We start from the raw sequence: 24529 nt of genomic DNA on the forward strand, positions 1-24529 counted from the left end.
GGAGGTAAACAGGGCTTGCAGCAAGCTGTAGAGGAGAGGTTCGGGTCCAGTGAGCTTCTGCAATCAGCCTTAGAGACCTCATCTTTCCCTGGGTAATGGGGAGCTGTTGAAGGCCCCTTAGCAAAGCAGTAGCAAGCCCATCTTTCAGGAAGTAAACTGGTGGATATATGCAAGAGGCCTTGGAGACCAAGAAACATATTAGGAGGTTTTTATCGAAGTGTCTGGGCATGTGCCTTTTTTCGCTTTATGGTTCAGAGGGACATCTGGGCAGGCAATGAAATCCATTAGCCATGACCTTTTGGGAGAATGGCATCTGAGCTGGCTGGGCCACTGATCACCAGCTGCAGCTGAACAGGCTGCCTGGTGCTCCCTCTGCCCTTGGGCTCCCAGCCAGGTCTGCCGGCCACAGGGCTCAGCTTGGTTCTGCTCAGTCTTGTCCATGACTGATCAGTGAAAGTGGTACTGCACTGGGTGTCTTATATGCATTCATCTAGTAACTAATTGCCACAACTGATTTTACTATAGGGAAAGAGGATCATGGAGATGAACTGAGAAAAGGGATCATGCCACTAGGAAGTGATGGATCTGGGATTCTACTCTGGTTATCTGACTGAAGGCCTGCCCTACTCTGCTCCACGCAGCCTGGCCCAAAGATGGGCTTCTCCCAGAGAAATGCTTAGGACCTAACAAATGAGCGTCTTTGAAGATATAAGGGGCCATACGAATTGGTATTCCAAACTATGACAGTTACTGGATTTTCATTTTTCCCTTCCTCTTACCTCCTGGGCAAGAATAAAGCATGATACCTCTCTCCACCCAGGCCATGGCAGGATGGAATGGCGATGCCAGCAGTAAAGGCTGTAGGTGGCTACAAATGGAAAGAATTCCTCTGACTGTCAGTGTTATTTGGGGTGGTCTTTGCTGTAGGCTTTCCTTCCCTAGCTTCCTTGCATTGACGTTTTCCTGTTTCCTCTTCCCCTGGTTCCAGCGGCCCTGCCCTTCCTCATCATTGAGACCAGCACCATCAAGCCTTACCGCCGAGGGTTTTACTGCAATGACGAGAGCATCAAGTACCCTCTGAAAGTCAATGAGACCATAAATGACGCCGTGCTCTGCGCTGTGGGCATTGTCATCGCCATTCTTGCCGTAAGTGTCTGAGAGCTGCCAGACTGATCCTATCTGATTCCCTTTTGTGTTCTGAAATCTCAGCCAGCAGAGAGCGGTACCAAGTGGCCAGTAATTACTCCAAGCAGAAACCAACAAAGCAGCAGGCTTGTCCCGAGTAGAAATGGATCAGACATTATTGATTAAAACCATTTACTTACAGATAAGCAGCGCCCTTCTCAAATATCCTCACAACAATCCACTGAAGTCTAAATATTGTTCCTCTCTTTCTTCTAGAATTTAAGAAACAAGGTCCATAGGGTAAGACTATTTTTTGCCTAAGATCATTTAGTTAACAAGTTGTAGAGTTGAGATCTGAACCTCTACTGTGCTATAAAGTTGAGCCCCCAACATGAGAAATATGTTGTTAGCTCTTCCAGGTATTATCTGTGTTTTTGCCACTCCTTGGCTGAGCTTCAGTGACAATAACCATGCCACTAAGGTCCTATGGCATATTGTGCTGTGCCCAGTGGCTGTGGTGGCAAAGGAAATGAGACTTGGAATCCAGAGAAATGGGTTCTAGACCTGACCCTCCACAGGTCTTTGACACAGGTCTGTCTTACTTCACAGTGTTGTAATAAAATGCAAAGGGCTCATGAATATTGAAATATGCAAAACTCTTAATTGCGCAGCAAACCACTCACATGCAGGTATAAAAGTCCAGATTGAAATGCCCAGGGCTTCCCTTCACAGGGTTCAGCCCTCACTGAGGATATTGCAAGACTGTTCCATGGACTTCAATGTTCAGAATTATTCTGAGCCATGGTAACCTATTGAGAATTTGGGTGTGGCCTACCTGGGTCTTCTCTGGAAGGTCACCACCCTCTTTTAGTGTATCTATTTGAGGCACAAGAGGGGTGGGTAGTTGAAAGCTGAACTGGTCACTTAGGAGCCTTCCATTTTCACAGCTGTCTTTTCTAGCCCTACAGTATTTTCTAAGTTTGTTCACTGCCCTTAAACCCCTGCCATGTGGGTGAAAGGGCAGAGAACAAACTTAGAAAATTCTCCTTTGTAGATGTGTGGATTGCCTTTCTGTAGAGCAGTGCCTGGAAATGTCTCTTTAGCCTGTATTAGGAGTAAGGTAGTCAATATTAAGAACACTAGATATGGCCAGGCTCCTACCTGGAATCCCAGTTATTTGAGAGGCATAGACAGGAAAATCATGGTTCAAGACTAGCCCAAGAAAAAAGTTAGTAAACCCTATCTCAAAGAACAAATCAGTATAGGTAGAAGGGTATAAGTAAAAGGATTGACGTCTGAGGCTAGCACAAAAGTAAAAATCACAGGACCTTTTTCTAAGAAAATAACTAAAACCAAAAGGGCTAGAGATGGGGTCTAAGTGGTAGAGTTCTTATAAGAGGTACTGAGTTTAAACTCCAGTACTAAGAAAAACCAAACAAACAAAAATACTAAATATGAGATGTGCACTATTATCCTTATTATATAGATGGAAAAATCTAAAACACAAGGGGAATAAATGACATGCTCAGCGTGTACAGCTCATAAAAACTGGGGATCAAGCCTATGCCTGGTTTATTTCAAAACCCCCTTTTCATCTTGCAGACGTATGTTTCAGGATGACTAACCTATCCAGATGAATTGCTCAAGGGGATAGGCAGTTAGCTTATCTTCCCTACTCTGGGCCACATCTTAGCTGAAATTATGTGAACCACACTGCATGTAGCTTTTTTTTCTTTTTTTTTTTTCCTGACTTGCTTGCTCTGGGGGTTACTTATAAACTTTGAGACCCTCTTTGTTTTTTAATAACATCGTAAACCAGGCACACAGTCAACAGTTTGAATTTGGGGAGCTAGAAGGAGAGGTAGTAGAATTCTTTCCAACCTTTTAAAGAAAAACAGTTCATTTGGCAACCGTCGTTCTTAAAGGTGGACTAAAGAACTTTGTGTGGGGAAAAAAAAAACTGAAAAGTGAAGTCTAATTTTACTATTTGCTCTAAATTGAGAGTTATAGGATTGAGTTCTCTAGGAAAAATGGTTTTCTCTAACAAAGGCATTTGTTGTGGGAGGCAAATAATTGCACAGTATCTTGTGCTAAGGTTTGGACAGGTGTTTTTGGCAGCCAGAACCCTTAGTTGAATGCATGAAAGATCACAATTTAACCTAGGAGTACAATAAGGGGAGAAGAGCCTGGGGACAAGTTGGCCATCCTCTGTTCTCTCTCCACATGGCATTATTCCTGGCTTGCCTGACAGCCTCCAGGTACAGCCTGGTGGATTAAGCACCATTCTCACAGTGAATTTGGTGAATTGTTGGTTTCTGTAATCCTCACTTATTTCATTTGTGAAATGGGAACGGTGTTAACCATCCCACAAGGACATGGTTCGTAGGGATCAAAGTAAGTGAGGTGTGGAAACACAGTCTGCAGCAGTGAGCTACATAGAACAAGCAGATCTTAAAGACAGGAGTGGTTCTAGGTCTCTCCTTTGGCCCCAGGATGAGCAAAGGAAATGTTACAGGGGTTCCTTTGAGGGCTGTGCTTCTCTCCTAATCCTTCCTTCCATCAGGTGCACTCAGGGTTCAACAGCTCTGCCCAGCTGCCTACCCAGGCCAATATGTGTCCCCTACAGAGGTGCCAGCAAATCTGTTGTTCTCAAGGGCTTAGTTGTTCCCACCTCTTTCTGCATGTCACGTTGATGGTTGATGTTTTAATTAAAATGCTCCCCGAATGCTGAGGTTTTCTTGAAACAGTCGTGGGGCTGGTTAAGGAACCATGTTGCTTTTTTCCACCCATACAAGCTCAGCAAAATAGGTTTAGCTGCAGCCTTACTAATTCAGGGAATCCAGTCACAAAAATACCACAATCTTGCAGTCTTTGAGTCGTAGGCCTGGAAATTTTGTAAACCATGTTCACCGAAATGAAAATTCCCAAGAACTCATTATTCTTACTGTCTAGGGTTAGTTGCAGATAAGAGTCATCTGATCTGAGCTCGTCTGCTATTGATTGAGTCTCGTTCATTGAGCCTCAGTAGTCTCATCAGTTAAATGGAGAGAGTATGTCTACTTGTTAGAGCATACATATATCAACTAACTCAGCTCCTGATACAATCAATATTGATTCTTTTTGTTACAAATCAACATGAAGAGTTAAAAAAAAAACATTGAGTCAACTTAGCTATGACTGATCTGACAAGAATAAAGTTAGGAAGAAACGCAGCCCCTGGCTATATGGGTGTCTCCCCTGACAACCAAAGCCTTTTAGTTTCCTTTGCTGTAGAACTTTTACTGAAATGCAATGACAGCTAAGGGTGTGTGCTACTGAGGTTGATTAGTCTGCTCACCTGCCATAGCTACTGAGCAGACCACGAGTACTGCTTCATGGGAAAACATAAAACAGAGACCTCTCTTGGTCTCTGAATACCTCACTGGTTGCTCAATGTGTAGATGCTATGCACTTTGCCAATCACAACATCACCATATCTCCCATTTTCCCATCTGGACTGGCTGCCGTGAAGAGCCTGGCTGCCTTCACCTAGAATCAGCAGGTGACAGGGCTGGAAATTGTATCCATTTGCTACTGGCTTCCTTGGGCTTTCTTCTGCTGAATTTCAGGTTTCTTTGAAATGGCAAGAGAAGCCCTGGGCCCAGTTTGGACAGTCCCCACAACAAAGAAATGGAGTGAAGGTGAAGGAAAGCAGGGCGGCTTAGAGATGCAAATCATCAAAAGTTATAGAGAAAGCAGGCACCTTTCTGTGGCAGAACTTATGGAAAAACCTGGTCATTTGACCAGTTTTTCAGATGTATCTCAGGTTTTGGAATTATAGCATAATAGGAATTCCTTCCAAATCCACAAAGCAATGGTTCCTAGCCCTGCCTTTGCAAAGGCTTAATGACTCTAACAGCGGTGAGATTAGCAGTTTACAGTAAAATAGCCTCTCCTATCTAGGCCGCTTTTTGCTTGCACCTTGAGCTATCTTAGAAAGCGTGTTCTGGGGCGAAGATTTTCATATAGCAAAAATCCCCAATATTTTTTAATAAACATAGGCTTAGTGCTTGCCTTAGCCAGATACCAAAAGGAGTTTACCAAGGTTCTTAATCTGTAGGAGTTGACACATGAGCAAATCCTCTCTAGCCATAGAGGAGCTACTTCCCTTCCAAGACCCCACTGGAATCTACCCGTGTAATAATATTCCGAAGTGAAGAAACAGCTTAGACCTTGGCATCATCTGACTCAAGTTCATGTCCCAGCTTCTGTGCTCCCTTGTTTTTATTTCTTTTTTAATGTGTCCTAGCAAACCACTAAACCCCTAAGAGCTACAGTTTCTTGTTTAAACTGGTGGCCATGGGCTTGTGCTAGTCTTCAGATAAAGTGATAATTATTATGTCTGTGATTCGTGAGAGTCATGCTGGTCATCTGTGTGATGATGTTGCCTCATTCAGAGAGTGACCTTTTTAGGTACCTTCTCCTATGTGCCCCTGAGAGTCATCCTTGGGAGGCGGACTGTGAGAAATGAGAGACCTCTGGGATTCAAGGAAATTCAGAGATTCTCCCAGAACTGGCAAGTCCAGATCAGAGGTCCTCTGATTCTGAAACCAAGGGTTTTTTTTAGTAACGGTAACTCTGCAGTCTGACTTCCTTCCATAGCTACTTAGCAGGCAGCCCTGGGATGCCAGCTGTGGGGGACACAACAATGATCCCAGGCCACCGGACTCTTCCTCCTCTGGTGTAGTGAACTACCAATACCTGCTCCATCTCGAGTGGGCAAGTTGGCACCTTTAACACACACTGCCTTGTAATGGGGATCCTGTCCAGTTTTTGTCTCCCCAGCTTAAAGGCAAGTTCCTAGGAGACAGAGGCCGAGTTTTCTCCCCTGACACACGGTAGATATTAAATATACACCAAGCAGACATCTTCAGGAAGCTTTTCTTGGATGCTTCCTCTCCCCATCTTCCAAAGGTCCCTAAGAACTCTGGGCCCACCTCTGTCCTTGAGAGTCCCATGCTGATGATTTTGCTGTTTATTTGTCTGTTTCACGCCTGAACTGTTAGCTGCACAGGGTAGGAATAGATCTGATTCAATTTGTTATTGCTGGGTCAAACATATTTTGGCCGTGGTGCCGAATATATGTTTGTTAAAATCACCAGAGAGGCCTTATGCTATAGGCATAAAATCAAACGCACGAAGGCCAGAAGATGTTCAAGAATCTACAGACCAGGAAAAAGTATCGTATTTGTGTCTCTAAAATCATAACTATTCTCCATGTGGTACATGGGAACACACTCTGTACCACATGCAAATTTCTTGCTGGAGAGACAAGAAGAAGAGCTCAATACCTCCAGGACTTGTTTATTCAGTATCAGGCTTCAGTTTGCCCACATCTGGACTTCATTAGTTCTCCCCCCATCGACTCCTACCCCCATCTCTTTATCTACAAGAGCTCTGCCAAGAAAACAAGGTTCCCCAACATTGCTCCTCATTAAAGGTTAGTCAAGTTTTCAACTCCGCAAAAAAGTGAAGCCATGCTGGCCCAGCAGTGCGTTAGTGGGAGACCCAGTCCCTGAGTTTACAATCCACTCCATCTGTGCAATTACCAAGACCACCAACAGAGAGGGGCCACATTAATCCTTCAGTTATGTTGTCCTCTGATCAGATGGCTGCAGAGTTCTTCAGAGACCTTCCTGTCTCTGAGGGATGGAGGCAGGGGGCATTCATTTGTGATTTCACAAACATGTGCTGCTGTGTGCTATCTAGGATTTTATTTAGTCTCTGTCCCCATCATTCTGTAATCCCCAGAAGACAAGACTGACAGCAGGTGTTCTCTAATTACAGCCCTTAGGGTCCATGATTATGCAAAATGTATGTACCACAAAGGTGACAATAGTCTCCATCTTGAGAGGTAATTTTCAGGTGGCTGAGGAATCCATCTGTGCTTCACAGTGTGTGCCAGGGATGAGTAGAGAACTTATAGGAACTATCTGATAGAGAAGAAGCGTATTAGCCTTATCTTCACTCCTCTTCTGCAGCTACTGGAGGTAGACAGTTACAGGGCAAGCAACTCACCAAAGCAAAGTGATTAGTCCAAGGTTACTATGTTGAATGCAGTGGAAAGCAGTAATGGAAAGTCAGGTCTGTCCAGCTTTTAAAAACCCAGCATTTTAATGGACATTTATTAAAAGCCTACAATGGGCTCAGTGTTATGTGGAGTGATCTTTATTTAGCTAGCTATAAAAGCTTTTAGTTCCCGGGCTTGGAAAGATGCATGTATGAAGACAAAGTGTCCAGGCTGCCAGACAAATGACCTCCTAAGATGGCCAGGATGCAGCAGGGGTGGTATGTGCTTTGGGTAGAAAGTGGCAGCCTGCTGTGCATAATTAGATGCTTGGTGAGTTCTTGTCTGTGTCACTGGAATATGGTGGTAGGTGCCATGGCTCTAAGCTGATGTATACAACACAGGTCTTGACCTTGCAGCTCATCGTATATAGAAGTAATACAAATACACGACTGACTACACTTAGACTCTCTTGAGTGATTATCCAGAAAATAAGTTAAGTGTCAGAGCAGTGTGCAGCCACAGATTTTAGGGAAGAGAGAGCTTCGAAGACAAAAACATGTCAAAACTTCCTATCCCTAGGATTTAGAAATAACCAGAGAGAAATGGTTCTCCATCATCAAGTGCTATGGATGGTGTGACATGGGAGTAAAGTTAAGGCTAGGCTATTTCCATCTCCAAAGACCACAGTGGAGATGGCTGCTGCTGCGTCCTCATTATCATCACCATCATTGTCCTCGTGTAGAGAGAATTTGCCCCATGTAATTATTACAACAACCCTTAAACACATACTGGAATCAGCCGCATGTTTACAGAAAAGGAAACAGACTTAGAAAGCTCAGTTGTCAGAGACTAAGAAATGGAAGAACCAGACCTCTCCCTACCCAGCATTTACTTAGGTCACCACTTGAACTCTTCCCTGAGGGAGGGGTGGAGTTTTCCCCAGAGATTAGACATTCCAGGCCCAGGGGATTGATGCAACTAAAGGGAAAACTTTGCAACTCTGGTGTGTGGAAATGCACCACAGACTTGTTTGGCTGGAGAAGGAGGCCAAGACAGCTGACAAAGTTCAGGTATGAAAATGAGATCGAGGAAAGATTGTGGAGGTCTTTGAGTGCTGAGGAATGCTGATGAATAGTTGATAAACACTGACAGAACTATTTATTGGTTGATTGGTGGATTGTTTGATTGTATTATTAGAAATTGAGCCCAAGACCTGGAATGTGATGCGCAAGAGCTCTACCACGTGAGCCATGTCTAGCCTTTGTAATTTGTTTGTATTTCATTGTTTGTGAGATCACTTTTACTTGGGCTATCTTCAATGGTTCTTCTACCTTCAACCTCCCCAAATGAGGTTATTATAAATCATCATTTGAGTTTGGTCTTGTGAAGGAATGGATGTAACCTGAACAATGCTGGTGGCAACGTAAGGGGAATAGAGTGGGGGGAAAGATGGACATGAGAGACCTTGCTGTAGAAGAATGGACAGAATTTGATGACAGGGGGCTGGGAAGGTGGCTCAGTGGTAGAGCGCTTGTCTTGCATGCCAGAGGCCCTGGGTTCGATTCCTCAGCACCACATAAGCAGAAAGAAAAAAAGCCAGAAGTGGTGCTGTGGCTCAAGTGGTAGAGCGCTAGCCTTGAGCTGAAGAGCTGAGGGATGGCACCCAGGCCCAGAGTTCAGGCCCACGACTGGACCCCCCCCCCAAAAAAAAAAAAGAATTTGATGACAGGAAGAGGAGGAGTCTAAGATTTCAGGTCTTTGGTTATACCTGGTACAGAAATAGGAGGAAGCTGGATACCAGCAGCTCCTGCCTGTAATCTAACTAATTACTCAGGAGGGTGGGGCCTGGAAGATTGAGTTTTAAAGCCAGCCTGGACAGAAAAGTCTCTAAGACTGTACCTCCAAATAACTAGCCAAAAGCTGTTCTAGGAGTGTGGCTCAAGGTGAGTAGAGTACCTTAAAGTAAGAAGACAGAGAGACAGAGTCAGAGGTAGGAAAGAGAAGCAAAGTAGAAATAATCTAGATATAATCTTAGGTTTGATTTGTTTGACATGTGTATGGCAGAAGCATTGTGTCTATTTGGGAGATGCAGCAGAAGACTGGAACAGAACTGGGAGGTGAGATGTCCTTTGCAGAGGTCATCTTATTGGAGCTGGTAATTAAGGCTATTCAAGCAGCTAAAGTCACTGCAGAAAATCACTGATCCAACTCTAGGGAAGACCCCTATTTACTGAGTAGAAGCCAGATGTGGAATCAAAAATGTGGGGAAAAAATGTTTAGAACTGGGGGGGGGGAGGATGATGTCTCAAGAAAACCTGGCATATATATCATGTCAACCAGGAGTGAAAGGTTGGCCATGGACAGTGCTACGAAAAGAACTGCCAGGAGACTCTTGTGCACACTGATAGACCTGGTCTAGTTTTCTAGGCCTGTGGCCATGCAGTAATGATGCCTCCTGCTTCAAATTATCTTATTCATAAAGCCTGTGGGCACTGTGGATTCCAACCATAAATAGCTTCCGTGGCCTCTTTGCCAGCCATATCTGAGATGTCAGTCTTCTACCCATAGAGTCCAGAACCTCTACTGGTGACCTTGGACGGATTTATGTTACCTTTTACCTTGTCCAGGCAGAGAGTGACTGATCTTCTGCCAAAATGCTGAAGATAGCCAAGTGAGAGAAGAACCAAAGATTAAATTCTTAATCACTTCTTCCTGCTTAATAGACTTCACTTCATTGCAGCTGTTGAAGCTTCAGAAAATAGATCGCTACACTTCTGTTTCCATCCTTAGGTTCAGGATCCAAATAGGCGCATATATATATAATATATTATATATAATAATGCATTATATAATATAACATATTATATAATATATTATATATTGTACATTTCTTTTCCCTTGGGACTGTGAATAAAAATGATTCTCCCTTTGTGATTCTCCATCATCAAATGTTGGTTTAATTTTATTTCCTCTCACATAACAGAGAGGAGAAAGGACTTGGGACTCTGACTAACAAGGACTTAGCCATTCAAATGCCTTATAGGATTACAGATGGGGGAGCTTATGCTCTAGGCACTGTCTGCCTGTCTCTGGGGATCCAGATACTGCTCCCTGCTGGGCTTAGAATAAGGAATTAGAACAATGAGACAAGGAGGTGGGCTTCAGGAACAGTGTTGTCAAGCTGTCATGACTGTTTTTGATGGAAGGTGGCAATGTGACCTTCACCACTCATTATGAAGAGTTGGTAATAACGGAACAGTTGATAGGATATTATGAGAAGGAAACAACACATGGTTGTAAAAGTGCTTTGTGCACTGTAGAGTGCTATGCAAATATTTTTATTAAGGCAGAACCGAACATAGGGAAGTCTATCCTTCCAGACTCACTAGGGAAAGATGAGTCTTAGTCTCTGAGAGTTTGTTGGGATACAAGTTTTCCTGAGGTAATATATAAATAGTGTGGGATGTTTAAAATGAGATAAAACAATAAGGTGTGGCCCTTTCTGCCTTAGGTTTCTTTCCTTCTGTTATTCTGAGACATCGTCAGTGATATGAGCAAACCAGCATCATCCCCACACAGGTTTTCTGCTTCTATACGGAGGTGTTTATTTCCCAAGTCTTCAATGTGGAATGTTCTCTTCCAAGGAGATCTTGGAAGAGATACTTCCTACAAAGTGTATGTCAGAATTTTGTTTTTCCTTTCTCCAGTGGAAAGATTTGTTTTTTTAATCCACAGACTTTTTTTCAAGTTCCAGCCATTTTATGTATCACCTATAGATTTCCCTGGCAGTCCCACCACATCAATATTATTAATCTGATATTATAGATAGAGGGGGGGAGGCCAGAGATGCACCTCGGCCTAGACAGGCGAAATCACTTGACTTAAGTTCATAGATGGAATCTGATGGATTTTTTTTTTGTGGCCTTCAGCTGGATGCTTCTTTCTCTGTCTTATTTTCTATCCTTTCCAAAAAGTCAATCCAAATGTTTCTCCAAATGTTTTCTCTCCAGCACAGAGAAATATTGTGTAAATAGGTAGGCAGTTGCACTGTCTTTCCACCAGGAAGGGCAAGGAGATTACCCCCCCTCCCCCCAGCCCCCAGTGCACTGCGGCTGCTCGCTAGCTTGGAGGCTAGGACTGTCCCCTTGTAGCTTAATTGCCATGCTTTCCTCTTTATGAGTTTCCAGACCCTGTGCCAAGCTCTTTAGAAGGCAGGTAGGGGAGAATTCTCTGCTTGCCTGGCAGCCTGCCATCACCCCCAGATCTGTTGCCAGCTGTTTCAGAGAGGGATCAACGTGGAAGGCATTTTTCTCAGCAGTGAAATTTACATATCAGAACCGTGCTGACTGAGGCAGAACTGCAGGCCCAGGGGGTGCGGTGCGGAGGACACAGCCTTTGGAGGGGGCTGGAGAGGGAAAAGCTCATTTTATGGCCCAGGAATGAAAACATTGTGAGTAATGAATAAAGTCCGAAAGTAGTAAATCTGGGAATCCGGATCGAGGGGTGTAACTTGTGGGAGAACAATTCAGGACCTTGCCTCTCTTTTAGAGGTGCGGCTTTTGGGCTGTCTCTCAGCGCCTGAATCTCATTAAATGGCCTTTAAGGGTTAGGATTACAAGAAGCCAAGTCCGGCTGGTTCATAATGATGATTTATGGCTGTGTGGTCGACTCCTCGACCCTTCTGTACAAGGAGATGGAGAAAATACATAATTTGCTGCTCATTAACTCCAAAATCTGTCAAGGTTGCCCCAGAAGTCATGTGGTCCTGGAGTCATGTGTCTGCTAAATGGCTTCAGGCTGGAAAATACACAATTGCTATTCTACCATAAAATAAAAAAAAAAGGTTTTACTAACAATGGTGAACCTGAGTGGCAGGGTATCTGGACTCTGCTCATAACTGTCACTTCCTAGCTTTTTCCTTGTTGTCCTTCTGTTCTCCCCAGCTTTGGAATCCAAGTATAGAACTGGCTCATCAATTCTACATGAGACTAATAATGCACACATGAACTATTAAAAAATATCCTTTTTTGTGTATGTGTGTGAGCCAGTTTAGGGCTTGAATTCAAGGCCTAGCACTGTCTCTTAGCTTTTTCACTCAAGGCTGGTCCTCTACCACTTGAACCACAGCCCTACTTTTTCTGTTTAGTGGTTAATTGGAGATAAGAGTCTCATGGACTTTCCTGCCAGAACATCCTAAGGTCAACACCAGCCATGTGAGGTATCATAAAGTGTTCTTTCTAACTCTTTATCTTCCCTTACAAAGAAGGGAGGATTTCAATTCACCTTGTATTATTTAAAGGTGACATTACTGATGATGGCTATTTTAGAGGGAGGGAGATTAAGGGTTTAAGAGTCATTGCATTATAATCAAACCCTTTCTTATAGACTGAAACAGAGATAACTCACCTGCACATTTCCAGTAAGTTCTTATAAGACACTAATTTGCAATAGAAACCCGTGCATTCTTTATCAGCATCAAATGGGGTCTGTGGATTGATGCTAAAGCCAGTGCTTAGTTTCATCTAAGGCAGTGTCCTGGTTTTGAGAGCAATCCTGGTTTTTAGGAGCAATCCAGAGGCAAGCCCTGGGTCTGCTCCTTGCCTGCAGTGTTATTCACAAATAACTAACTACCTGTGCTGTTTACATCTTACCTTGGCTTGGTTGGGAAGCTAGTGGTGGAGGTGGAATAAATGTCATTTGCAATTATGAAGTAATAAATCATGTCGTCTGGGGCCATGATTTTGCAAATAGAAAATGTGATTTGTCCCCAGTTCACTCAATGAGTTGAGGACTCAAACTGGCCACTTGACTCCTATTTTCAGTGTTCTTCCTCCTGCAGATAAAAACATGTGAATATGATTTATAAATACAGAATAAGGAAGAGCAAGAGAACACGTGGTGATTGTGGTAGTAAACATCTGGAACCTGTTAGCCTGTAAGGTTACATAGGGTGAAAGTATAAACAGGTTCAAAAGGGGAATTAGAGCATGAATGGTAGGAAAGAATGCTGGGTGGGGCATCAGTACACCTGGGTCTAATCTTCAGATGTGAGTTATTTTGGATCTCAGTTTCTCCTGTATATAATGGCCTCTTTCATTTCTGACTTGCTGTGCTTCCTGGGTTTTAATCTCTGCAATGTGTTAGCAAAGGGCCGTTGGTAATGTTTAGGGGATCTTTCCAATTTTGCAAGGAGGCAACTCTGAGGACTCCTCCTCTGCTCCCTGCCATTCACTATCAGTGACAGTCCCTGAGTACCTGTGCAGGGTTAGACATTAGACCTGCTCTCTCAAGGAATGACAGAGCCAGGATGTTTTGCTTTTTGACCACAGCTTTCTTTGTGAATCATACTTGACGAGATCTCGGAAAACAAAGTGAGGTACTTAGAAAGGCATCACATTTATCAGCTCAGGTACCTTGGTCTGCATTGGTGGTGGTAGGAGTTGTTCTCATTCCTGAACCTGCTTGTCCCTGGACCCAGTTGGTGAGGACCTTTGTCAGGGCCCCTGCCTTGATGTCTTCCCCCACCGTAAAGTAGTAATAGAGCCTCCAAAAAGATGTGTCCGGATGTGCCCATCTATTGCTTCCCTTGTGGTCACAAACACATTGTCTACTCGCTGAAAGCGCCTCCTCATCCTCCCTGGAAGGAAGTGTGAAAGGGACCCTTGTGGTAAGTGATGAGCTTACCATCGCTGTCTCTGGGCTGTGGTTGTAACCAGGAAGTCACCCCAACTGCTGCACCGTGGAGTTAAGGAAGGCAGACAGTGTGGTATTGCATCACCACAGCCAAGGAGGTGTGTACATGGAGTTTATGTGTGTGTGTAGACATGTATACACATATATACGTGTAGACATCATCCACATTCTCCTTCCAAGCAGCAACTGGCCCTGAGCTTAATGGATAACCATTAGGCCAATAGTACACATGATGAGCTAGGACAAGGATCTGACCAAGTGAGACTCCATCTCTGACCTTCAGGACTTGAGGAAACAGCCCAGACTGACTTGGAAAATGCCAAACTTTGCAGGTATCATACTAAATATTTCTCCATTTTTAGACAAGTCTCATTATTTTCATTTTTGAGGCAAATCTCATTATTTAGTCCAGACTGTTCAAACTTGTTATCTTCCTGCTTCAGCCTCCCGAGTAGCTTTGGTTACAAGTATAAACCACTGGCACGTGGTTGTTCATCTGTATTTCTCAGCAGCTAAGGGCTTATTTGTGTCTCATATATATAAACTCCATGCACATTTTTCTTGTTCCAAGGGTATTGCAGGGCTATGTTAAGGCTTTCTTAAAGAAAAGAAATGATGGGGCTGGGAAGGTAGCTCAGTGGTAGAGTGCTTGCCTCGCATGCATAAAGCCCTGGGTTCAATTCCTCAGCACCACATAAGCAGAAAAAGTCAGAAGTGGCTCTGTGGCTCAAGTGGTAGAGCACTAGCCTTGAGCTGAAGAGCTGAGGGATAGTGCCCAGGCCCAGAATTCAAGCCCCACAACTAACCAAAAAAAAAAAAAAAAGGAAATGATGACTGTGTTTATTCTCTCTTGGTGTATTCCTTCCTTGCATATTGTGTCTTCATATTTCTTGCATAGAAAATTGGGATTTTGTAAGATTATAACCTGGACTTAAATACTGAATATTTACTTGTGTCACCTAAGTATCCTTTGCAACATTAGTTATGACAGTGGGTGGTAATCCTGCCTAATTTCTCTATTGGTTTCTTTTCAGATTATCACAGGGGAATTCTACCGGATCTACTACCTGAAGGAGAAGTCCAGGTCGACCATTCAGAATCCCTACGTGGCTGCCCTCTACAAGCAAGTGGGCTGCTTCCTCTTTGGCTGTGCCATCAGCCAGTCCTTCACAGACATTGCCAAAGTGTCCATCGGGCGCCTGCGTCCTCACTTCCTGAGTGTCTGCAACCCTGATTTTAACCAGATCAACTGCTCTGAGGGCTACATTCAGAACTACAGGTGCAGAGGCGAAGACAGCAAAGTGCAGGAAGCTCGGTGAGATGCCACTTCCCCATGGCCACAGCAGGGCAGTTCAGTGAGCGCTGACTGAGCACCTACGAGGTGTCAGGCTCAGTGCTGGGCTCTGATTTAGATGAGGTATAGGCCCTCTTCTCGAAGAATTCACGAGACAGCTATCTAAATAAAGCCTTATGGCATAGCACTGGTAAGTCCAGTCACCCACCCATTCTTTTGTTTATGTATGCATGCTTCCAAAACATTACCAAATAGAATGTTTAAATGAGGAATACACAGTGGCTGTTGTCAAGGTCACAGTGTAGAGAGGGAAGGCAGACAGATGAGGGAATATCAGGGATGTGAATATAGCCTTTTCATGGCATGCTCTTGCTCTTACAGGAAGTCCTTCTTCTCTGGCCACGCCTCCTTCTCCATGTACACTATGCTGTATCTGGTGGTAAGTACTTGCTTTCTGGTGCCAACACAGTCTAGTCACAGCTTGAGTCCCTTGGAATAGTTAAGAATAGATTTCACTGTGAAATCCTTGCAGAAGAGGTCAATATTGAAAGCTGCATTTCATTCTGAGTTCTGCCATTGGTTTAGTAGACCTGTTTTTGCTTTCCAGACCTTTTCCGTCTTTTGAATGAGAATAGTATATATCATGCTGATTGATAAGGATTGTGAAATTAGAAAGTGACATTTGGGCCTTTATGGTACTCGCGCTGCTTTCTGAAAAATTCATGTACTCAGTGATCCTTAGAATAGCCTTGTGTTATGAATAATAGCCTGAGTGTTGTGGGAAAAGATGACTACTTAGAGCTCAGAGAATCTGAGTGAACTGAATAGATTTGTGTAAGCAGCAGAACTGCTGCTCAGATGGAAGACTGCAGATCCAATTCCTACAGTGTTCACCCTAGCAGTTCTCTCTACTCTTCTGATGAAAGGATGTTAAGGATGATCATCATCTGGACACTGAGAGTGATTTTGAGTCTTGAAAAACACATCCCTAAGAAACACTTGTCCTTGTCCCTGTTGCTTGGATGCAGAGACCAAGAGCCACAGACATTAAGGAGCATATTTGAGTTCCTTCAGCTAGTAGAGGAACATGATTTGAATTCACAGGTTGCGCTTTCTGTGGCTGTGTCTGCTCTGATTTCCTGGAGTTGCTTTGACAGTGCAGATGGAGAGCCCTCCTCCCCTCCAGCTGCCTGACAGACAGTGGGTTAGTGTGTTTTTCTTTGTCAGTTAAACCTGGTCGTCCCTGCCTTTCCTCTCTCCTTGAATTAGGTCCATGTGCCAAAGCACTTCCTGTGTTTGCTGCTTCTGCAGAGTTCAGAGCTGGAAGGTGTGGAGAGGTCAGACATAGCTCAGAAGAGCATAAGCTGTTTGGAAAAAGAACGTTTTCATTGCAACTCATTTAAAAAACATAATTAGGAATTGGAAAAACCAACAGAGAGGTTGTTTTGTTTTGCTTTTTCCCCAGTCCTTTCCAAGTTTGGAGGCCTCTGGCTTCCTGTTGGTTACCTAGGACGCAAAGCTAAAAGGTGGGCCTCAACCTATACAAGCATTCTGCCTGGGTCCTATGTTGTATTTACTTGCCAGTAGTACCTCATTTGATTTTTTTTTTTTTTGGTTTTGCTCTTAGGAATGATAATTTAGAAAAGATATTTAGATTCCTGCCCAGGGCTGGAAGCAATTTTACAAGTGTAATTTCAGTGTTTTATAAAAATGCTTTAAAGAGTTGGGTATGTGGTTTTTTTTTTCCATGTCCTTTTATTTTAGTCCAAGAGATAAATATCAGATGGGGGGAGGGGTGTCACGTGCACACATGCGCACGCATGCACATTTCTACTAGAGCTTGAACTCAGGGCCTGAGTGCTGTCCCTTAGCTTTTCCACTCAAGGCTTTTTGGTGATTAATCGGAGATTAGTTTCACAAACTTTTCCCAGGCTGGCTTTGAACTGAGCTCCTCAGATCTCAGCCTCCTAAGTAGCTTCAAGCCACTGGCACCCAGCAATACTGGATTTTTTTTGTCATAGGGCTTGAACTCTGGGCCTGATTCCTGTCCCTCAGCTCTTTAGCTCAAGTATAGCGCTCTACCACTTGAGCCACAGCACCACTTCTGGTTTTCTGGTGGTTTATTGGAGATAGGAGTTTCACAGCCTTTCTTGCCAGGGCTGGCTTTGAACCGCGATCCTCAGTTCTCAGCCTCCTGAGTAGCTAGGATTACAAGCAGGAGCCACCAGCGCCTGGCAATACTGGATATTTTTATAGCCAACATTGGGAAGGATGTCCTTTATAGTGAAGATGCTAAAATGTTTGGGGTTTCTGACATGTACCAGGTCCTGTGTACAGCTACCACCAAGTCATTTCTTCTCCCAGTAGCCAGATGAGATGGGTTTTTATTATCCTGCTTCTGGAAACAAATGAACTTGGATGAAAGATATTCAATAACAACATAATACAGACAGTATCTCCAGGTCTGCTGTGGATTCTTTTCAATATACTGAGCTAGTATTATTAGTCAATCAACAGACAAGCCTACATCTTCAGGATACACTTAGGGAATATAAGCTTTTAATTTCAATCGAAAAAGACTTGACTTTCTTCAGATCTGCTCTAGTGGTTGAAATATCCCCTCTACCTCTCCCAACGCTACCCACCTCACACCATTGCTTCCTTTTCCAACTATGAATTGCAACAAAGAATCTCTGCAAATGAGTGAGTAGGGAGTATATTTTATTAGAGGTTTATCTGTGCTTGTAAGAGAGGATTGCGAAATGGAAGGATTGGGAAAGAGGGAAAAAAGAGAGAGAGGGAGAGTCGTCTTATTTTTTTCATCTCCTAGATGTATTATTGCCCACACACAAACTCCAGCTCTGTTTAGACATATACCACATGCTCTTTGGAACTCTTGCAAGCATATACTCATTCAACATTCCACTTGTAGATGACCTGCATAGACAGACTTATACACCCAGCTCTGTTTTTACCTCTAAGGTGATCTTTCCCTAAAACAATATGCATCACAAGACAAAAAAGGAGATTCGTACTCTTTTCCAAGGATTTTCTTCATATATGTGTCTGCATGTGTGTGTGAGAGAGGGAGAGAGAGAGAGAAAGAGAGAGAGAGAGAGAGAGAGAAAGTTATTACCCAGAAATCTTCACTGCTTTAAAGGTGTTATTTGCAAAGTGTTCTGAAGAAAGTTTGCTGCCTAGGAGAAGGTGAGAAATCTTGCAGTCAGTCAGAGAATCCCTTGGCTCCTCCATCCCAGTGCTTTCATATTGTGCTAAGGGAAGTTCTGAATGAAGTTGGGCAAATACAGTGTGCTCTTCCTCAGCACGTTTGCTAAGGTGACCCGTGATTCACAGCTTTCCTGGAGTGTGGGGAGGGATTGCATTTGATCTAGCTAAGTGTAGCACTGACAGCTTTTGCCCTCAGAATCAGACATGTGTGAAATAAGATTTGGGTTACGAGCTGCGGGGCATGAGAGGGCACTTCACCAAGGAGTCTCAGGGTACTCCTCTGTACAGTAGAGACAATCATGTCTGTTTGTCATCGTGTTTTTTCTCTGCATTCCACTTTCTCCAGCTATCAGATGAAACAGTGAGATTTGATGGTGTCTACTTATCTCTCAATCTCTGTGGTACTGTTTGAAAAGGAAGGTGGGAAGCCACAGGGGACACGCTTATGCCTGTATTACCATCGAGTTCAAAGGCAGTGGCCAACCAGAAGTACTAGCCATCCCCACTATAGGCCGTTTGGCCACAGTGGCCATCTGCAGCTTCTACAGCTGTAAAGGGCACTGTAGACTGGGCTTGGCTTTACAAAATAGGTGGCTTGGAAAAACCACCCCAAACACTAAATTAGCTCTGGGCACAGCAGCTTAAAGATGAGGTTATGCTTGTTAGAGATTAATGTTAATTCTAATAAGAAAAACCTTGCAGCATATGTAAGTATAAACTGGATTTTGTACCTCTGACCCCAGCCTACTTCCCAGGGGACCACTTCATGCCAGAGAACCACATCTGGATTGGATGTACAACTACTTGGTCTGAGATCAAGAGTGATGTGGCTGTCTGGGTAAAATGTCAAAATCAAGGCAGGCATCCACTTACCTGGTGTCTCTTCTTTGGGGCCAGGTTCTCTTACTACCTTCCAAGGCTGCTGAATCAGACTTGGGCCCTGCCTCAAGGAACTCACTGAGGAGTGAGTTTTCAATGACCATTCAGCACTCAGCAAGTATTTAATGAGGGCTGCTATACACCAAGCAGGAGCAGCAGAGGAAAATGGACATAAGCAAGGCATGACCACTGCTTCTGGGGAATTTAGATATAGGCTCAAGTAGACAGTGATGGTATTACCTTGTGAACAAAAGGGTGGGGAGGAATGTTAGATGCTGGATGCTTAGAACAATAGCATCCAAGCTAGCCTACAACTGAGGGAGGCAGAGCCAGGGAAGGATTCCAGTAGGGTCAGGCATGTGAAGACAGGAGAGATAGAAGAACTACCCATGTGTCTGTGAAAAGAAGACAGTTACATTCAGTACAGCTTTGGTAGCTAAAAGAAGCAGGGAAGGCACACTTGAGAGTTGTTCATTGACCTTCAGGATCATTAGTCTTCGCTTATATATCATTGTGCAACTCAGATTAGGCCACAACACGTTGGAGTCAAGGCCTTGCCCAAAGCAGGGCTTTCTCTTTAGAAGTCTGCACTTTTTCTTGTTGCCTTTGTTTCAGTCTGTGACCATCCTTGATGAAAATGACAGCCCATCCTCCACATTGATCCTTTCTGTCCAACCTCCTAGGTAGCCACGCCCCTCCCTCAGTGTCTAAGGATCTGATCTATTTGCTTGTCTGCCTCATCTAAAGTGTAAGTTTGCCCCATCTAAAGTGTAAGTTCAACAGGGCAAAGATTTCTTTTTGTCTCGTGGTTCCCAAAACAGTATGGATGAATGCGTACATGAATGAATAAATGCTTACAAAATGTGTGAACAGAGGAGCCTGTTGCTATGTCCTTGCTCCTGAAGAAACCAGAACAAGAGACCACTACTGTGGGTGTAAAAGAGAGTTTTTTTTCTACAGAGACTAGGAAGTTCTGTAGGTAAATAATAAACACAAAAGGGAAAATTTTGCAAATAATTCCTGGCTATGTGTTCCTTTGGCTTCTTCTAGCCTTGATCTTTTCATCTGTAAAGTGGACATGCTGATATCTACCTAATAAGAATATTGTGAGTAACATAAGGTAAAACATCTAACACAGTGGCTAGAATAGTATTCGGCAAAAGGGTTAGGAAAAAAAAGTCAAATAAGAATTCTGGTTCTGTTCTCACAAAGTGGTTACATAACTCTACAGTGAAAAAATGTAGTTGGACATTGTGTCGCCTGCCACCAGGCATAGATGGGAGCCAGGGCCAGAAGGGAGCCATGGAGGAGACTGAGAGAGGGGAAAAATCTCTCAGGAATGGTGTGGGTGATCTGGACCAGCTTCCAGGAAGGAGGGTAGGCAGGGACATAGAGTGGACAAAAGCCTCCTTTTCCCTCTTAGCCCACCTGTCCCAAGAGCAATGGAAATGAGTGAGAAGACAGTGCAGACCTGTTTCACTAGTATGCAAATCATGTAATGAAACACAAATGACTAAGCAAGAATGAGAGTCTCACACACACACACACACACACACACACACACATCTAACTTAACTAGTTCAGAGCAGCAGTAAGCTGCTCTGAATTTAGTCTAAGGAGGTTTTGTTGGAATTCTAATGTTTCAAGACCCTAGTAAGGGCCAAGTAAGAGACGAGAGCTTGTCTATGAAGCAGTTTCTATATGCCAAGGACTCTCATATACAACACTTTGGGACAGGGGAGGAAGACATCTACCTTTTTATTGAAATCATTGTTACCTACACAGTTCTATTTTGACAACTGGAAGACAAACTCTTTGAAGAGAAAAGGGCTATAAGATTATTATTATTTCTTTTTTAGTGATAAAACTTACTTTATTCATGTATCCTTTGGAGTATTGAATATAATAGATGCTTGCAACATTTTTTAAAGATAAAATTGCCAGGCTCTGGTGGCTCATGCCTATAGTCCTAGCTACTCAAGAGGCTAAAATCTCAAGATCAAGATTCAAAACCAGTAGCCAGGCTTCAATGGCAGATGCCTGTCATCCTAGCTACTCAGGAAGCTGAGATCTGAGGATCGTGGTTCAAAGCCAGCCCCAGCAGAAAACTCTGAGAGACTCTTATCTCCAGTAAGCCACTCAGAAAAAAACCCGGAAGTGGCGCTGTGGCTCAAGTGGTAGAGTGCTCGCTGAGGGATAGCGCCCAGGCCCAGAGTTCAAGCCCCATGACCAATGAGCAAAAAAAGAAAAGAAAAGAAAAAGATTCCAAACCAGCCTTGGCAACAAAGTCTATAAATAGACTCCTAGTTCCAATTAATTACCAGAAAGCTGTAATGGAGCTGTGGCTCAAGTAGTAGAGCACTGGAGCTTAAGGGAGCTAAGGGACAGCACCCAAGTTCAAGCCCCAGTACAACAAAAATGAACAAAACAGGAACATAATATTAAAATAATAAAAAAATAATAAAATAAACCTTTATAATCCAGAGAAGTGGAGTGACTTGTCCACGGCTATATAGCTGGTATACAGCCAAAAGGATTCTAACCTAGTTTCTGAGACTGGGTGAAACACAGCTCTACAGTGGCCCAAAGAGAAGTTGACACAGATAGGACAGGGTGTCAGGAGCAGACTGTGATTATGAGAGGTCAGGGTGACTTAGGTTTTCTGCTTTTGTCTAGCTTGGGTCATCAGCCTTGCCTGCCCTGCACTTTTAGATGCCTGGGGCCTCCTGTTGAAATCTTCTCTCTCATACTGAGTAGGTTGGTCTTCCCCTGGTCTTGGGAAGGACTGGAACCTGCCAAAGTTATTGTCTGCAGAGTCCAGAGTATTCTGGGATCCTCTTGAGGCCCCTGTGTCCATGCTGGAGCAGTAAAGGAGCCTGTCTGATTCCCTCTCAGCAGTGAACCAGTATATACAGAAAGGATTAGCAGATTCTCCCCTCTGCCTCAAAGTCTACTGCCACCGTGTCAGATGGCCACTGGGTCAAAGGCCATTGCACAACCTCCTTCTTTATACTTGACATGACGAAATTGCCATAGTTCTAAGTAAAGTACACTGATCAAGGGAGAGGGTTCATCTCAGCTGTGGGCGCCAGCATCCATCTTGACCCAAGGCATTGCTCCATGATTATGGGGGAGCAACTGCATGTATCTGCCGGTTTCCATTCCCAGTGTGATTACTTCCCAAAGGAATTCTTTCCCATGGCCCCTACTCCTTTCTCATTCATAAGTACTCCCTCCCTCCCTTCCTGGTGCTATTCTGATGCCTCCTGTTCCTGTGGGAGGCTTTTCCTTCATGGAGCTCCTAGCCTGAAGAATCTGAGTCAGTAGCTTGAAGTGGGCCTTGTCCGGTTGGGAGACCCACCCTTCCTTTGCCCGACCCTGGTCTCTGAGGCCTGCAACCTAAAAGTCTACATGCCTTGAGTAGGAGGAAGGGCAGGGGAGTTTTGAACAAGTATTGTCTGAGAACCTGAGCTTTTTTAAATTGGAAAAATAGGAAAACATTGCAGCTACTTTAAGAGAAGTGTCATAAAACAAAATGATTGGCTTACTGAGTCACACATTGTCCTGTGTCTTCTCCAGCACCAACCAATCCCCACCATAGCCTCTAATAGTCATGATACCTCTTTACGGTTGAGGAAACTGAGACACACAGAGAGTTTTGTGATTAAAACCTGTGTCTGTTATCCACTTCACTCCCCTCTAACTGCCAGGCGTAGCTACAGGAATTGGGCATAGACGGGCCCTTCCTGAGCTGAGTTGGAGCTAGACCAGCATCCTCACTAAAAGTAAGGAATTATTGGATCCATGTCAACAGTTTTCTAGGAGATATTTCATCAGAAAGAAGACTGTAGCCTTAGGTCTATAGCTCCAGATTCTGTGTTGCTTTTAGTGACCCAGCTATGCTCTTAAAAAAACAAAAAACAATTAGTTTTTATAGTACCCCGTGCCTTGCTTAAAAACCATCAAGTTTTTCGCCATTACCTGCAGCAATATTTTCCAATGTGATTCATTAGGTAGGTATACTGTAAAAGTAGTGAATATGTTTAAAGACCATGATTGTTTTTACAGAATAAATTAAGTAAGTAATTAAGAAAAGGCTTGGTAAACAAGTCTTTTTATCCCAAGTAGTTGAGGATTCCGTCGTGGACACTGCTCTTACAGAGTTCAGAGTTCTTCTGGAATCTTCTGTTCCCTCAGATCTGGTCCTTGGCATGTTCATTTGTCTCAGGAAGGGCAGGGTCCTGACACTTGTCTGTCTTGGAGCAGGAGCCCCTCCCTCTGCTCTTTCCCTTTTTCCTAGCCTCTCCTAGTACTTTGATTTGTAGTCGGAAGTTCCCCTTGTCCCCTTGCTGCTTCCCCCTCATTTCCCAAGTTCCCACAGGAACCTGCCAAGTAGGTTGTGCCCAGAGGTTAGAAAGGAAACTCTCCCAAGATAACTCAGAGGGGACAATACCCAGTTGACGTCATTTCAACTTCTTGCCTACAGACAGAGGTGATTGGATTTTTTTTCTTCTTCTTCTTCCTCTTTTCATCAGGTTACTCTTAGACTCCACCCCATGCAAGTGTCTATCAGCCTCTACTTGGGAGTTCTCTGGCATTGTCTGGCTAGTGTGTGTGTGTGTGTTTCCTTACTAATTCAAAAGCCAGAGAGGGTGACTTTGAAACTTGCCCTTCAAGGTGTTGCTTCTTCTTGAGTATGCCAGTATTAGGGCTCTCACTTGGCTTTTTTGCTCCAGGCTGGCATTCTACTTCAGCCATAGTTCTACTGCTGGGCTGTATCTCTGGTAGCTAGTTGGAGTTAAGAGTCTCATGGATGTTTCTGCCTAGGTTGACTTTGAACCATGATCCTCATGTGTAAGCCTCCTGAGTGGTTATGATTACAGGCATGAGCCACCAGTACTTGGCAACATGGCTTTCTTTGAAACAGGAGCATCCCATGGTGAATATCTCAGTATCTCCCCTTCGTCGTCGTTGTCTGTATTAGTTCTGTGTAATGGTGAGCAGCAGGTCCTGTGGAGATGGTGGGTCTATAAGCCCCATAGAGACTCACAAAGGTAGTGAGTGGGTTCTCAATTACAAAGCAAAGCTTTTACTGCTCTTGGTTACTCTGGCATAATCCTAGTCAATCAGTTAAAAATTATTATAAAGTGTGTACTGTGTGCCAAAGAGTCTTAGTGTCTCTCCATCTCTCTCCAGTTTAAATCCTAAGGTGAATTCTGTTTTCCTGGGGGTTGATATGAAAACTAAACCACGGCATTTAA

At 43.8% G+C, this 24529-nt stretch overlaps 1 protein-coding gene across 1 annotated transcript in view; it reads left to right on the plus strand.

Annotated features, from left to right (window-relative positions):
* Window positions 1-24529, plus strand: part of Ppap2b (phosphatidic acid phosphatase type 2B) — a 76378-nt gene that overhangs the window by 36806 nt on the left and 15043 nt on the right. Inside the window, exons 2-4 of the mRNA XM_013022288.1 lie at window positions 989-1146; window positions 14902-15182; window positions 15543-15600. Coding sequence (XP_012877742.1) covers window positions 989-1146; window positions 14902-15182; window positions 15543-15600 — 497 coding nt within the window. The remainder of the gene's footprint in view (window positions 1-988; window positions 1147-14901; window positions 15183-15542; window positions 15601-24529) is intronic.

Source organism: Dipodomys ordii, unplaced genomic scaffold (assembly GCF_000151885.1).
Source record: "Dipodomys ordii isolate 6190 unplaced genomic scaffold, Dord_2.0 Scaffold61, whole genome shotgun sequence".
NCBI lineage: Eukaryota > Metazoa > Chordata > Mammalia > Rodentia > Heteromyidae > Dipodomys > Dipodomys ordii.